At 37.4% G+C, this 17,395-nt stretch overlaps 1 protein-coding gene across 1 annotated transcript in view; it reads right to left on the reverse strand.

Moving 5' to 3' along the window:
• Positions 1–17,395, reverse strand: part of DPYD (dihydropyrimidine dehydrogenase) — a 955,731-nt gene that overhangs the window by 411,048 nt on the left and 527,288 nt on the right. Inside the window, exon 14 of the mRNA XM_055402118.2 lies at positions 1,379–1,543. Coding sequence (XP_055258093.2) covers positions 1,379–1,543 — 165 coding nt within the window. The remainder of the gene's footprint in view (positions 1–1,378; positions 1,544–17,395) is intronic.

Below are 17,395 nucleotides of genomic sequence, written 5' to 3' on the forward strand. Positions count from 1 at the left end.
GAACCAATTAAGCATGCACACACACTTACTTATTACCATTATTATTTTATTTCATAAAACTGTAGACTATGTTTGAAAATATATTAATAATTATGTTTATGGTTGACCACTTTTGTCCTTAGCATTATGAGAAAAGTTTCCCAAAACATGTGGATTCTTTAAAATATGAATAGTTCAACAAAATTGTTACTAGAGTTGATTATATAATGCTCGAACTGATCATTGCAACATCAACCTCCAAAAGTGAAAAATTCCTAATAAGCAGAAGCTATCGATTTCAGATGGCCTTTATATAGTTTCTTTCACATCTGAAGGGCTGAACTGAGGAAGGTAAATTGTATCCTATGTGATTATACTTTGTTTTAAGATAAGAGAGAATTTGGAAACAATTAGAGCTTTCTAAAACAGAAAAATAAACCTGATGAGATAGGCAAATGTGTGATAGCTGAAGTCCCTTTGTAAAATTTTCTGATTTATCAGTTTGTGGGCAAACATCCACATATTTCATTGGATTTTAAATTATTTATTATTATTATTAGAATATTTGAAGTGCTTTCAGTTATCTCTAAAAGATCATCACATAAAAATCTTTTCTACAATGCAAACATTGCCCCAAACCTCAACATCAATTCACTGCCAGCTCATTGAGAGACAGAGAGAAAGAGAGAGAAATGTGTGTTGGGGGGGTGCATGTGTGTGCGCAGTGAAAGGCACTAGGGGACAAGGAGGAGATTGAATGAATGACATTAAGGGCAACCCTAACCAATACTGAAGAGAAAAATACTGTGGACTAAAAAAAAACACAGGCAATATATAAAAATCCACAAAGAAACTAAATACTATCTGTAAGCCTGATTTTACTGTAATATTTGTATATAGTACTTTAGAAGGAAAAAAATGTTTTATAAAAACTAGTTTGCTCATTCAGAATAAATGTGTTAAAATATTTGGTAAGTTATTTCCCACTGAAAAATATAAACTACATAAGAAATTCTGCATCTGCTTCAGCTTTATATTTAAAATGATTTACAGTCTGCAATTTCTTCCTAAGGTCATCACCTTCATAAATACTAGCCACATACAGTGAAAACCAACTCAATAAAATGAGTATTTCATTTCTCTTCCTCCTGCTTATATAGATACTTCTTCCATCTACATGGCACCCATTTATAACAAAGCCTTACATTGTGTGGATTTTTATGAGTTCTTTAGCATTTCTTTCTTTTTTATCTTTCTATGCATCAGCAAAGCAACTGGCAGATTCTTTAATAAAATATATTATACACATTAATATTTATAAGCCTATGAATTGGATGTTTAAATAAACATTCACCAACTTATGCCAATTCTTTTGTTTTAGGCGTTAAATCACACTTACATTGTCTGGAAAGTCGGCTTTTAGTTCAGTGACACTTTGACACCAATATGCAGCCGTTTTTTCACTGATGAGCTCAATATTCAGGAAAGAGCTTTGTCCAGGGCCATACATGGGGCCAGAGGTGGTCCCCCGGATGATTCTGGGTGAAACATTTGTCACTATATCCTGTTGAAAGAGTAAAGATATTGGGTCTCCTTTGTACAAAGAAAAACTGTTATCTTCATTCTATGCTCATTTCCATATGACAGCATTCTACCAAGTCCTGTCTCACATTTTTAATATATTTTAAATTACAGCTGAACATAAACTACTTAATGAAAAAGTAAAATATAATATTTGTTAGCTTTATTTAAATTACTTCCTAAAATTGTAAGGTTAGGATGGTGGAAAAATACATAAATTCATTTACACTGGTTTGTGGCATATACATTTTAATTTGTTTGCAATTAAATAATAAAAACACATCAAGTAAAATGTCAAAATATTATTTCAGTCTATTTAATCTAAGTATCATCAGTGAGATTTTAACTCAAATAAGAGTTAATGTTTGCAAAGAAAATTTTTTTTTCTAAAAAGTAATTTCAATATAAATCAGCTAGAGTATATATTAGCACCACTGATTCATCAAACTTTAAAACACGTTCGAACAAACTAGGTTGACTTACCTATATGATTCTAACTATAATTTACATTCAATAAGAACTAATTTTTCCCAAAACTGAAATGAGGATATCAATAATTTCCTGATAACTATAAACAGTAAACAGTCAAATTAACTTGCTTGTTAAGTGTAATTAACAATCCATAACTGCTTCTAAAGCTGTATTAACAAAGAAAAGGAACATTCTTACATTACTAAAAACTAAAATGAAACAAAGAAGAAAAATGTTTCTTTAGCCAACTTCCAATTAAAATTAATTTTGAGTAAAGGTCATTTAGTTAAGGATTTATCAGAATTAGTCATTTAAGTACCCCTCCTCACCATCTTGTCACTTTTAGTGAGATAACATGAACCCCCATTAGTATATAGCAATTAAGGTCAATTTACATATTTTAATTAAGAACCACCCCATATAAAACAATTAGCGTAATAGGCATACTAACTGGATTTCATAACATTTGGACGTTTTTCCAACTAGATAGACAGGAAACCTTAATTAGCATTAATTAGTGCTGATCTGCATATGTTTGATAAGGCATACCCTTGCCACAAAAGATTATTTATTCCTGAATCTGCCAAATGCTACAGTTGCAGAGGATAAAAGGACTTTTCTACACATTGCATGTTAATTTCTGGCAATTTACATTCACTTTTACATTCGAATTAGTATATTATAAAATAAATGGTATAAATGTTACAATAAGCCGCCTTAAATATGTACGTTTTTACTTATAGGAATTGTGCCAGTTAATGTTTTACTAATTAAGCTATTTCACTTCTATTGTAACTGAAGGAACGTCACCAGCCTTACTTCGATTTGCTATTGTGAAACCATGTTACACAATCTTAACGGGTAAAATGACATGTAGAGTCACTCCAGGAAGCTCATGCCTAGTGAGTCCAATTTCTTTCTTGGCAAATGCTTAAATGTGTGGAGTGTATCTCTGCAGGTAGCTTCTGTGCAGCTCATCCAGGTAGGGACTCTCAAGCTGTCATGGTATGAGAGGACAATTCTAGATTGTTTCATTCAAATCAGCCTGATTTTCTCTCATATTTCAATTTTCAAGAGACATAATTTCAAGGTTTGAGCTCCTCCTTTCCTCTGCTATCTCCTCTACTTTAATTTTTTGTCACCTTGATAAGGCCAATCTAGGTCACAGGCTGTGCTCATCACAGGAGAATTTGACCAAGAAGGCAAATATATTCAGGACAAGAGTTCATATTCAGTTCATCAAGTCATGTGCCTTAGCACTGGGTATTTCCACAAATGTAAGGCCACATGACTGTCTTATAATTTATTGGTCTGTGTTAAGGAGGAAAAAACTTTCCTCTATGCTTATAGATTTTTCAGACTAGTCTAAGAATTAAACTGACATGAGATAGACTAAAAGGAGAAAATGAAATTTACTTCATATGTGCAGGAATTCCACATATGTGAGAGTGTCAGAGTCGCCACATACATGACAGGTTCAGAGACAGAAAAGTTAAATGAAATGTACATGCCATTCAGACTTAAGGAAAGGAATGGGGGTACGCGGCTTCCAAGAACAGAAGGGTCATTATAGGTCAATAAGAAGAGTAAATATTTAGTAAGTAGATTCTTGCCTTGTTGTATAGATGGGGTCATTTTAGGTAAGTAACTCCTTTCTGGGAAAAATTCCCAATGTGAATTCTTCTATGTAGTTAAGGGAGGGCAATGGTTTCTCTTGAAGCTGCAGCATCTTGACTTCTTTTAGCTCAAAATAACCTTCATGCAAAAGTGACACATTTTGAGGAGGTTAATTCTGAACCCCTGCATCTGGAAGTGGCACTTTCTGCTTATTCAACAAAACTAACTCATGCGTTAGATTCGCTGCTTCTGCCCATTCTTTAGGACCTAGCTTAGACTTCAGTCTATTTAGGAATCCTTTCTGATCTCTCCAATACCATCAGGTCTTAACCTGATCTTATTCACACCATATTCACAGTACATAACTTTCCCAATTGGTACTCTTAATACTCTATATTTTTATTGTCTATATTCTTGTCAGTACATTCCAGTAGAGTGTAAATTTTGAAAGGAAGGAACTGTATCCTGTTTACTATTACATAACCAGCTTCTAGCCTAGCTTTTAATGTGTTCAAATAATTTTTTTCAATTGAAGTATAGCTGATTTATAAGGCTGTGTTAGCTCTATGTGTAGAGCATAATGATTCTTTCATGTGTGTGTGTGTGTGTGCGACCTTCCCAGGTGGTGCAATGGTAAAGAATCCTCCTGCCAATGCAGAAGTCATAGGAAACATGGGTTTTCTCCCTGGGTCGTGAAGAGTCCCCTCAAGTAGGAAAAGGCAACCTACTCCAGTATTATTGCTTGGAAAATTCTGTGGACAACAGCCTGGCATGGTCCATGGGGTTGTAAAGAGTTGGACACAACTGAGCATGCATGCACAGTGTGTGTATTTTTTTCAGATTTTTTTCCATTATAGGTTATTACAAGATAGTTGCTATGCAGTAGATCCTTGTTGTTTCAAATGTTTTAAGAAGGAACCTAGACTAAAACCCTAGGCACTAGAATAGGTCTTGTCCTGAGGCATGGAAACTATAAGGTATTTATTGTTGGCCTTATTCTGTTGGTGAACAAATGGGCTTGTACTTACATTCAGAAACTCATTCATTTGTGGCTTAAATAGGAAGACTCCCTGGAGGAGGGAATGGCAATCTACTCTAATATTCTTGCCTGGAGAATCCCATAGACAGAAGAGCCTGGCATGCTACAGTCCACAGTATCCCAGAGTCAGACACTACTGAAGTGACTTAGCCTGCACACACACGCACTAGTCCATTTACTTGCTTACCCTGATCCCTCAGAGACACTTTCTCTGAAAACAGTCCCCTACCCGACACTATGGCTACATCCTGATACCTACAGGCAGTGATGTAGCTTGCTTAATACTCCACTTCTCCCCATCCTAGCCTACTGCCGAGCTTCAGTGACACAAAGCATAATTGAACTTGAACACCCTGTAACTTCCAAGACCTTCGTGACCATTGACCCTAAATTGCTGGATTTATCAGATCTCTAAGATCCAAATAGAATAACCTCATTCATATATAAATTAACTCTTATGCTTTTCCAGTGGATAAGAATTCCTAGGAAATTTCTTCGGGTAAGGTCCTGATAGAAGATGATTTCTTCCTATCAAGACCTAAACTAACTATAGTTGCCTCTTGTATTTATTTGTGCCTAGGCTATGCTCACATCTTCACAGACTGTGCAGAGATTTGTTTAAATAATAAAATAAAAAGACATGAATAGAAGAATAACAGCTGTATTGAGAAAGGAAAACCTCAACAGTCCAGAGATTTTAAGCCATATGCTATTTTACAGGATGCTTTCGAATGACAATTTGGCCAGGAACTCAAAACAGCCAAAAGGGTCAATAAGCTGTGACATTTAATTGAAGGACAGTTAAGCAAATGATTCTTTCTGCAAACATCCTGCCTCAGTGATACCTTAAAACCTCAAATTCTTCCATTAGAGATTTTGTGTACTATGGGTTGAATTTATTGTTAATGTTGGAGTTGTTTCATTTTCCTCTTCTATAAACCGATGTTAAACTGTAATATACCATTTGAGGATTATCAATGATTTCCTTAACCAAGAATCAACAGGAAGTACAAGGCAAATCAAAGGGAAATTTTGTCTACTTTATGACTGCTGCTGCTGCTGCTGCTAAGTCACTTCAGTCGTGTCCGACTCTGTGCGACCCCATAGACGGAAGCCCACTGGAGTGGGTTGCCATTTCCTTCTCCAATGCATGAAAGTGAAAAGTGACACGTATTGTTTATTCTTTTATGTTGATTTATGACTTAGCAGCTTTCCCAGGTGGCGCTAGTAGTAAAGAACTGGCCTGCCAGTGCAGGAGATATAACAGACATGGGTTCAATGCTAGGGTTGGGAAATTTCCCTGGAGAAGGGAATGGCAATTCACTCCAATATTCTTGCCTGGAGAATGCTATGGACAGAGGAGCCCAGCTGGCCACAGTCCATAGGGTCGCAAAGAGTCAGACATGACTGAAGCAAGTTAGCACACACACAAGTATGACTTAGTGACTGAACAACAATAGTTCTCCTCTAAATGGATCAGTTTTCTTTCCTTAACTCAAGCACAGAAGATCCTTAATAACTGCCCAAATTACAGCCACCTATTGTGTAGAACTCGTCAACTATCCATGAGTCAATTGTTACCATCACAGCAATTTAAATTTTCAGCATATGAATATTTCAACTACATCTAAGGAGCCAAAATTCCAATATGGACACCAATGATATTTCATTAACATAAACTTTATTTTAGATTTTGTTTCCAAAAACATTCATATTTGCCACTGCTTTGTCAAAAATCTTCTCCAATGACTGGAGATTCAGACTTTTTGAATTAAACGAAAGAAGAATGAAAACTTGGATACAATCAATAATCCTTAGTTATCAGATCAGAGTTAGAGCTTCAATAATTGGGCAATAACTTACTAAAGTATTTGACCTTGGAATACTAGAATGTATTATTTAATAAAATAATATTTGGCTTTAATATTTAATAGCTAAATCATATTAGCATTGCAAGGGAGTTAACAAAACAAAATAAACATATTCAAATACCAGTTCAGTTCAGTTCAGTCCCTTACTCGTGCCCAACTCTTTGCAACGCCATGGACTGCAGCACGCCAGACCTCACTGTCCATCACCAACTCCCGCAGATTACTCAAACTCATGTCCATCGAGTCGGTGATGCCATCCAACCATCTCATCCTCTGTCGTCCCCTTCTCCTCTTGCCTTCAATATTTCCCAGTATCAGGGTATTTTCCAATGAGTCAGCTCTTCGCATCAGGTGGCCAAAGTATTGGAGTTTCAGCTTCAACATCAGTCCTTCCAGTGAACATCCAGCACTGATCTCCCTTAGAATGGACTGGTTGGATCTCCTTGCAGTCCAAGGGACTCTCAAGAGTCTTCTCCAACATCACAGTTCAAAAGCATCAATTCTTCAGTGCTCAGCTTTCTTAACAGTCCAACTCTCACATCCATACATGACCACTGGAAAAACCATAGCCTTAAGTAGATGGACCATTGTTGGCAAAGGAATGTCTCTGCTTTTTAATATACTATCTAGGTTGGTCATAACTTTCCTTCCAAGGAGCAAGCATCTTTTAAATTCATGGCTGTAGTCACCATCTTCAGTGATTCTAGAGCCCCCCAAAATGAAGTCTGCCACTGTTTCCACTGTTTCTCCATCTATTTGCCATGAAGTGAGGGGTCCAGATACCATGATCTTTGTTTTCTGAATGTTGAGCTTTCAGCCAACTTTTTCACTCTCCTCTTTCACTTTCATAAAGAGGCTCTTTAGTTCTTCTTCACTTTCTGCCATTAGGGTGCTACCATCTGCATATCTGAGGTTATTGATATTTTTCCCAGAAATCTTGATTCCAGCTTGTGCTTTATCCAGCCCAGTGTTTCTCATGATGTACTCTGCATATAAATTAAATAAGCAGGGTGACAATACACAGCCTTGATGTACTCCTTTTCCTATTTGGAACCAGTCTGTTGTTCTGTGTCCAGTCCTAACTGTTGCTTCCTGACCTGCATACAGATTTCTCAAGAGGCAGGTCAGGTGTCCTGGTATTCCCATCTCTTTCAGAATTTTCCACCGTTTATTTTGATCCACACAGTCAAAGGCTTTGGCATAGTCAATAAAGCAGAAATAGATATTTTTCTGGCTTGCTTTGGCAATGATCCAGCAGATGTTGGCAATTTCATCACGGGTCCCTCTGCCTTTTCTAAATCCAGTTTGAACATCTGGAAGTTCACGGTTCCCATACAGTTGAAGCCTGGCATGGAGAATTTTGAGCATTACTTTGCTAGTGTGTGAGATGAGTGCAATTGTGCAGTAGTCTGAGCATTCTTTGGCATTGCCTTTCTTAGGGATTGGAATGAAAATGGACCTTTTCAGTCCTGTGGCCACTGCTGAGTTTTCCACATTTGCTGGCACATTGAGTGCAGCACTTTCACAGCATCATCTTTCAGGATATGAAATTGTTCAACTGGAATTCCATCACCTCCACTAGCTTTGTTCATGGCGATGCTTCCTATGGCCCACTTGACTTCACATTCCAGGATGTCTGGCTATAGGTGAGTGATCACACCATAGTGATTATCTGAATCATAAAGATCTTTTTTGTACAGTTCTTCTGTGTATTCTTGCCACCTCTTCTTAATCTCTTCTGCTTCTGTTAGGTCCATACCATTTCTGTCCTTTATTGAGCCTATCTTTGCATGAAATGCTCCCTTGGTATCTCTAATTTTCTTGAAGAGATCATTAGTCTTTCCCATTTTATTGTTTTCCTCTATTTCTTTGCACTGATCACCGAGGAAGGCTTTCTTATCTCTCCTTGTTAGTCTTTGGAACTCTGCATTCAAATGGGTATATCTTTCCTTTTCCCCTTTGCTTTTGGCTTCTCTTCTTCTTATAGGTATTTGTAAGGCCTCCTCAGACAGCCATTTTGCTTTTTTGCATTTCTTTTTCTTGGGGATGATCTTGCTCCCTATCTCCTGTACAATGTCATGAACCTCTGTCCAGAGTTCATCAGGCACTCTATCTATCAGATCTAGTCCCTTAAATCTATTTCTCACTTCCACTGTATTTGATTTAGGTCACACCTGAATGGTCTAGTGGTTTTCCCTACTTTCTTCAACTTAAGTCTGAATTTGGCAATAAGGAGTTCATGATATGAGCTTCAGTCAGCTCCTGGTCTTGTTTTTGCTGACTGTATAGAGCTTCTCCATCTTTGGCTACAAAGAATATAATCAGTTTGATTTTGCTGTTGACCCTCTGGTGATGTCCATGTGTAGAGTCTTCTCTTGTGTTGTTGGAAGAGGGTGTTTGCTGTGACCAGTGAGTTCTCTTGGCAGAACTTTATTGGCTTTTCCCCTGCTTCATTCTGTACTCCAAGGCCAAATTTGCCTGTTACTCCAGGTAGCTCTTGACTTCCTGCCTTTGCATTCCAGTCCCCTATAGTGAAGAGGACATCTTATTTGGGTGTTAGTTCTAAAAGGTCTTATAGGTCTTCATAGAACCGTTCAACTTCAGCTTCTTCAGCATTACTTGTCGGTGCATAGACTTGGATTACCATGATATTGAATGGTTTGCCTTGGAAACAAACAGAGATCATTCTGCTGTTTTTGAGTTTGCACCCAAGTACTGCATTTTGTACTCTTTTGTTGGCTACGATGGCTACTCCCATTTCTTCTAATGGATTCTTGCCCACATTTTAGATATAATGATCATCTGAGTTAAATTCACCCATTCCAGTCCATTTTAGTTTGCTGGTTCCTAAAATGTCTATGTTCACTCTTGCCATCTACTTTTGCCCACTTCCAATTTGCCTTGATTCATGGACCTAACATTCCAGGTTCCTATGCAATATTGCTCTTTATAGCATCAGACCTTGCTTCTATTTTATTACCAGTCACATCCACAACTGTTGGATGTTTTTGCTTTGGCTCCATCTCTTCATGCTTTCTGGAGTTATTTCTCCACTGATCTCCAGTAGCATATTTGGCACCTAACGACCTGGGGAGTTCATCTTTCAGTGTCCTATCTTTTTGCCTTTTCATACTGTTCATGGGGTTCACAAGGCAGGAATACTGAAGTGGTTTGCCATTCCCTTCTCCAGTGGACCACATTTTGTCAGAACTCTCCACCATGACCCATCTGTCTTGGGTGGCCCTACACGCATGAGTCATAGTTTCAATGAGTTAGACAAGGTTGTGGTCCATGTGATTATATTGGTTGGTTTTCTGTGATTGTGGCTTTCAGTCTGTCAGCCTTCTGATGGAGAAGGGTAAGAGGCTTATGAATGCTTCCTGATGGTATAGACTGACTGAGGGGGATACTAGGTCTTCTTTTGATGAGCAGGGCCATGCTCAGTAAATCTTTAATCCAATTTTCTATTGATGGGTGGAGCTGTGTTCCCTGCTATTGACTTGGGGCCAAACTATGGTGGAGGTAATGAAGATAATGGTGACATTCCTCAAAGGATCCCATGCATATACTGCTACAGTTCTTGCCCCAACCCTGCAGCAGGCCACCATCGACCCACGGTTTGCCGGAGATGCCTGAACACTAACAGGCAAGTCTCCTGTGGGGTCACAAAATTCTCCTGGGTCCTGGTGCACAGGTTCTGTTTATGCCCTCCAAGAGTCTTTTCCCCAGTCCTCTGTAAGTTCTGGGAGCTCTATGGTGATGTTAATGGCGACCTCCTCCAGAAGGACTTATGCCATACCCACACCCAGAGCCCCTGTCCCTGCGGCAGACCACTGCTGACCTGTACCTCCACAGGAGATGCTCAAACACAGTTCTGTGTCAGTCTCTGTGGGGTCCCTGGGTCCTGGTGCGCACAAGGTCTGTTTGAGCCCTCTGAGCGTCTCTGGCGGGAATGGGGTTTGATTCTAAACATGAATTCACCCCTCCGACCATCTTGCTGGGGCTTCTCCTTTGCCCTTGGACGTGGGGTATCTCCTCACAGCTGCTCCAGCGCCTACCATCTTACTGGGGTTTCTCTGACCTTGGACGTGGGGTATCTCCACACGGCCGGTCCAGCAAAGCACTTATGACTTCCCTGGTGGCTCAGTCAGTAAAGCGTCTGCCTACAACATGGGAGACCCTGTTCAATCCCTTGGTTGGGAAGATCCCCTGGAGAAGGAAATGGCAACCTACTCCGGTACTCTTGCCCAGAGAATCTCAGGGATGAAGGAGCCTGGTGGGCTATGGTCAGTCCATGGAGGCGCAAAGAGTTGGACACAACTGAGTGTCTTAATTTCTTTTCAATTTATTCAAAAATAGAACAGATAAAAGTTTATTCTCTGTAACAAAGAAGATGAATTACCATAGTTCTTGTGTTTGGCGCATTAGAAATATTCAATTTTTTTAAAATTGATATTTATTGATAAGAAAGCATTAGGTGATATCTCTGCTTCATGTGATACTGTAATTACCATAATAAAACGGAGTGCTAGTGACCTTTTAATATTCAGAGTGATGACAGTGATTTTTCAGTACTAGTAAAGAGATTTAAATGGTAAACAGGCTGATATTTGTTTGTTTAAGATCATTTACTTGACCTCTCTTATGTTTAAAAAAAATATGCTGTTTCCATGGCTACTGTTGGAGTAAGATAATCACAATGGACTCAATGAAAAGGAAAAGGAAATTTTTCAGAGATGATTTGGTAAAAACTAAGAGAAGAATTGGCGTCCAAAAATGGTAGATGAAAATGAAAAACAAAATTTGCAGAGTGAACTGCAGCTACCATACTACAACAAATGAATTTTAAAAATATGTTAAGTGAAAAGAGAAAGATATAAAAAAATATAGACTATGATACCTAAAACATGTTTCTGTGATGAAATATAAAAAATAAGTCAGAGAATAACTTAAAACAATTACCACTGTTACTTTTTGGAGTAAGTTGGGGGAGAAATTAGGGGGTGGAGGAGCAACAGAGGCTTTCTACAAGTATTCATAATATGTAATTTTAAAGAAGATTTATTCCTGAACTGCAGAAACACATGGTAGAATAAGAAATCTGCTTAATGAATTTTGTGCTAGCATAGTGAATATTGTTATAAGCTATTGATAAAATTTTATTGGTTTACCTAGAAACCTGTAACATAAATCTTAGGTATATTTATTCTTTTTTAATTTCCAAGATTCTGCTGTAAATTGGTTGTTTTTTATCCAAAAAAGTCTTTTATATGGTTGTAATAGTTAGAATTTCAAAAATGTCATGCACAACAGGAAAAAAATATCCTTTAAAGTATATCACCTTCTATATAAGTGAGATTTAACTATACATTTTCCATGAAGCATAGACTCACTTTATAGATAAATCTAATGACAAATATCCTGTTACATAATATGATTCCATCATTATAAATCTGGCATACTGCTACCCTGGGAATAGCAAAAAGTAAAATAAAATTCAACAGTGGCCCAGTTTCCAGTGCAAATCCACTATTATGAAAAAATTCTCTAACATTTTATTTTCTTCATGAACTTAGTTTATTAATATTTGATTAGTCCTTGAAATAAACTTTATAATGGTCAGAATAATTTCCATTTTGTTGTTTTGGATGAGTGACATGGGTAGGATGAGAATTTGTTCTTAATACATCAATTTTCCATCCTCGTATCTTATACAAAGATAGCACTCAAAAACCTGAATTAGTGACATTTACCCATTTGTCATCAGGAACTTTAAATCTGTCTATCTACATGGTTAAACACAGTAAACAAGATCAACAATGTTGTCCTAAAATCACAAAACAATTTATTAGAGAAACAGTGGTGTTAAAAATGCAGAAACAATAATAATTTAGATTTTTATAGCACAGATATTTCACATAGATCATTTATTTGATCTTCGCAACTCTATCACCATGCAGTTAATGCTACTATCTGGGCTTAGAGAAATTAAAGTGACTTGCCCACTGTTGCACAGTTCTAGAGAGCATTAGAAATGAGACTAGAACCTAGCTGTATTTATGTTATATGAGTAATAAAATTATTAGTGATTAAATGTTTATGTATATGATAATAATTAGGACTGACTTTAGTTGCAAGAAATATAAATTGACTTAAACAACTTATATTTTAAAAGTGGGATGTGGCATGTGTGCTTTAAAGAAAAGGAATATATCATATAATTCCAGAAAGGATATTCAGTTAGGAATTGACTCTCTGTCTCTTCTTTGATTCAATTTGTATATCTATTCATTCTTTTTTGTTCTTACAGAGGGCTTCCTCTATCTCAGTTCTAATGACAGAACACAAGTCTGTGACAGGTCTCAAGTTGTAAGTTGTACGTATAGTCTCTCCCCCAAACTGATAAACACTCAGGTCCACCAACCATGGTGGCAGAGACTCTGATGTGTTTAACTGGGGTCTGAGAGTCCTTGTTTGTATAGTTAAATTTATCCAGTAAGGTAGAGGGTTCCCCAGGTGGTGCTAGTGGTAAAGAACCCACATACCAATGCAGGAGATATAAGAGACTCAGATTTGATCCCTGGGTCATGAAGATTCCCTGGATGAGGGCATGGCAACCCACTTCAGTATTCTTGCCTGTAGGATCCCACTGAGAGAGGAGCCTGGCAGGCTACAGTAAACACAGTCACGAAGAGTTGGACATAACTGAAGCGATTTACACACATAGCACAGTAGAATTAATTAAGATTCACAAATGGATGTTGAATTTCGTCGAAGGCTTTCTCTGCATCTATTGAGATAATCATATGATTTTTATTTTTCAGTTTGTTAATGTGGTGTATTATGTTGATTGATTTGCCGATATTGAAGAATCCTTGCATTCCTGGGATAAAGCCCACTTGGTCATGATGTATGATCTTCTTAATGTGTTGTTGGATTCTGATTGCTAGAATTTTGTTAAGGATTTTTGCATCTATGTTCATCAGTGATATTGGCCTGTAGTTTTCTTTTTTTGTGGGATCTTTACCAGGTTTTGGGATTAGGGTGATGGCGGCCTCATAGAATGAGTTTGGAAGTTTCCCTTCCTCAGCAATTTTCTGGAAGAGTTTGAGTAGAATAGGTGTTAGCTCTTCTCTAAATTTTTGGTAGAATTCAGCTGTGAAGCCGTCTGGACCTGGGCTTTTGTTTGCTGGAAGATTTCTGATTACAGCCTCTATTTCCGTGCTTGTGATGGGTCTATTAAGATTTTCTATTTCTTCCTGGTTCAGTTTTGGAAAGTTGTACTTTTCTAGGAATTGGTCCATTTCTTCCAAGTTATTCATTTTATCGCCATATAATTGCTGATAGTATTCTCTAATAATCCTTTGTATTTCTGTGTTGTCGGTTGTGATCTCTCCATTTTCATTTCTAATTTTATTGATTTGGTTCTTCTCCCTCTGTTTCTTGATGACTCTGGCTAGTGGTTTGTCAATTTTATTTACCTTCTCAAAGAACCAGCTTTTGGCTTTGTTGATTTTTCCTATGGCCACTTTTGTTTCTTTTGCATTTATTTCTGCCCTTATTTTTATGATTTTTTTCCTTCTACTAACCCTGGGGTTCTTTATTTCTTCCTTTTCTAGTTTCTTTAGATGTAGAGTTAGGTTATTTAGTTGACTTTTTTCTTGTTTCTTGAGGTGTGCCTGTATTGCTATGAACCTTCCCCTTAGCACTGCTTTATTGTTTACCTCTATTTCCTCTATCTCTTTGCACTGATCACTGAGGAAGGCTTTCTTATCTCTCCTTGCTAGTCTTTGGAACTCTGCATTCAAATGGGTATATCTTTCCTTTTCTCCTTCGCTTTTTTCACTTCTCTTTTTTTCACAACTATTTGTAAGGCCTCCTCAAACAGCCATTTTGCTTTTTTGCATTTCTTTTTCTTGTGAATGGTATTGCTCCCTGTCTCCTGTACAGTGTCATGGACCTCCATCCACAGTTCATCAGGCACTCTGTCTATCTTACTTACTTACACATAGATGCTCATGTAACCAAACATGGAGTAATTGAGAGATGAACAAGTAATAAACAAGTCTTTTACACTACAACAAGTTCACCGTAGAAAGTAGTTACAATATGGGCATTGATAAAGCCTCATTAAATAGGAAAAAGACAAATTTATTATCATTTAGTGAACTTAAACTTTCCAAAGTCTTGAATCAATCATGATAACCCTTTTCTTATTCCTGTGGCCCCAAATGTTGCAAGTACAAAATTCTAAGAACCTTTGAAACCCTCTCATGTTTTGGACCGCACTGGTAATTCTATATTTTCAATGACATATGTGCTGCAGACTGCCAACACAAAATGGCCTAGAGTGCATTTAATCTCAGTCTTGGGTTGGACAGAACTGACTGAATGGCTACTCTATGTAAGGAGGGTAAGAGAGTGGAAGGAACAGAAGAAAAACAAACAAACAACAAGAGTGCACTGTGCAACAGAATAATTAGGGAGACAATCTGGAACCTGATCAGGCTTTTAAAAGGGTGGCAAGGCGTGAAAGTATCCACCTGCTAAAAGAATTCACCTGCCAATGCAGGAGGCACAAGAGATGAGGTTTCGATCCCTGGGTCAGGAAGATCCCCCAGAGTAGGAAATAGCAACCTACTCAAGTATTCTTGCCTGGAAAATTCCATAGACAGAGGAGTCTGGCAGGCTTTAGTCCATGGAATCACAAAGAGTCAGACAAAACTGAGCGACTGAGCAGGTGAGCAAGATTAAAAAGGGAAATGATGAATGGAAACTAAATATTCTGAATGTATATGTCTAGGAAGGAATTTTACTCATATCCTCTATAGGGCATACCTGGGCCAAATGTCTTTCACCTCCTGCATAGTGTCAGACATCTAGAGGATTTGGTTTCTCACACTACACAAGCATGACAATTCATTTTTTTAATTTAGCCATGTTTGATAGATAAAATTCTAGGTCCCAGACTTGTGTAGCCTTTTGTCTTTCTTCTTGCCCCTTTCAAGGAGTTTATAACTTTGCAAACAGGACACTGAAAAATAATTTGGTTTGCTCTTTGAATTTTTCATCTATCAAAATAGCTTCACTATATCACAGATATGTTGTAAGATATTATATGGAGCGATAGAGAACATGCCTGATATGTGGTATCTGATAAATATTTATTCATTCATCAATTTACCAACTTTGGAGACTAACTAGAAATTGTGAAAGTTCAGGCAATTGGCCTTAACTAGTGCACAAGCTGAAGCTGGGGCTGAAACAGGAAAAGAGAGTATAGGAAGACTGCATAGAGTTGGGTCAGCTTAGAGTCATGAATGAATGACTGTTTTAAAGAGTCTAAAATTCTTCATGCAGGCTTTGAAAATCTTTTGTGTTTTGTCTCCTATTCAAGTTAGTAATACCAATAGCTCACAGCAGCTGTGCATTCACAGAGGTAAGTTATACAAGAAACAGATGAAGAGCTTTTTCAGTGCTGATATCAGATGGATTAGAACGTGATTAATCAACACACAGACTGATTAAATTATTGGGTTCACTGTTCAGATAAGAGGTTTTGGATACACTCTGCCAAACTGTAATTAACTTAGAAATTTCTGCTGGCCTGCTCATAAGATGATCATGTGATATGCTTTGAAGAAATCTTTTAGAGCCCAAAACAGCAGCTGCAAAGGTGTAAGCATGAGTCAGTTCTAATAATTGTTAAACATCTTCAAATATTAGAGCAGAATTTTCACTGAAAATGATAAACATTAAAAAGGCTTTACTTTTTATAAAACTGGTATAAATATTATGGTCTTACCCTAGAAGCCACTGTAAATGAAATGGCCATTACTTAAGGAAGGGAGCATCCAAAAGAATCAGACAGGAGTTCTCCACGTTTGCATTATAATTAACAAGATACTGAGAGAAAACCCTCACAACACAGGACATTTATAAAGACTGGACACGGTACGAAAAAACAAAAGCAAAAGATGCACAACCATCCCTGTGTCAAAACAAGGAAGTTTCTCAAAGATCAGAAATGACAACCAAGCAGGGATCCACAAGCCAAACCAGTTGTAGGGTGATGTTTGCCCTCAAGGTGTCTACCAGTCCCAGGGGGCCTAGAGTCCGAGTTCTAATGGCCTAGAAACGTCTGAGAAAGCTGGCAAAGTCAGGGCCCAAGTGAGGCAGTTGGGTGATAAGAAACCTCCACATATAGGTAGGACCAACAAAAAGTGATGCTCTCATCTCATTTTGTGAGCTAAAGAATTACTATAGGGCAATGATGGGATGTGTCCATTTGAGTCCTAATTTTGTATGAGAAAGAAAATATCTCTCCTAAGAATACAAATTTGGGTGGGCCCCAAACCACAGGTGGAAAATTTGGTTTAAAAGTGGTTCTTGCTCATAGTTCTCCAGGTAACTAGTGTCAACATCACTCTGGAGAAATTTTTACCTCAGGGATGTGAGTTCACAATAGAATTCTACTAATCAAATGAGGGCAAAAAGCCTCATAAGTGAAAGTCAGTAGGAAGAAAATGCTAAAATGTCAGATCTACCAAAAAAAAAAAAAAAAAACAAATACACAGATATTGAGATTTTCAGATATGGAATCTAAAATTTAACATGTTTGAAAAATAAAAGAGGGGCTTGAATGTATAATCAAAGGATAAGAAATTCAAAGCTTACCATAAAATTTTAAATATCATAAAAATAATTTTTAGAAATAAAAAGTAATAATTGGGAAAAAAAAGAATCTCAATAGTTTAGGGTAATTAAGCGACTAGATATGGTTGAAGAGAAGTCGTCAACTTGACGATATATCTGGGAAAATTACCTGAAAGGTAGC

This window comes from Moschus berezovskii, chromosome 4 (assembly GCF_049115385.1).
Source record: "Moschus berezovskii isolate FMDL1 chromosome 4, NW_MosBer_1.0, whole genome shotgun sequence".
NCBI lineage: Eukaryota > Metazoa > Chordata > Mammalia > Artiodactyla > Moschidae > Moschus > Moschus berezovskii.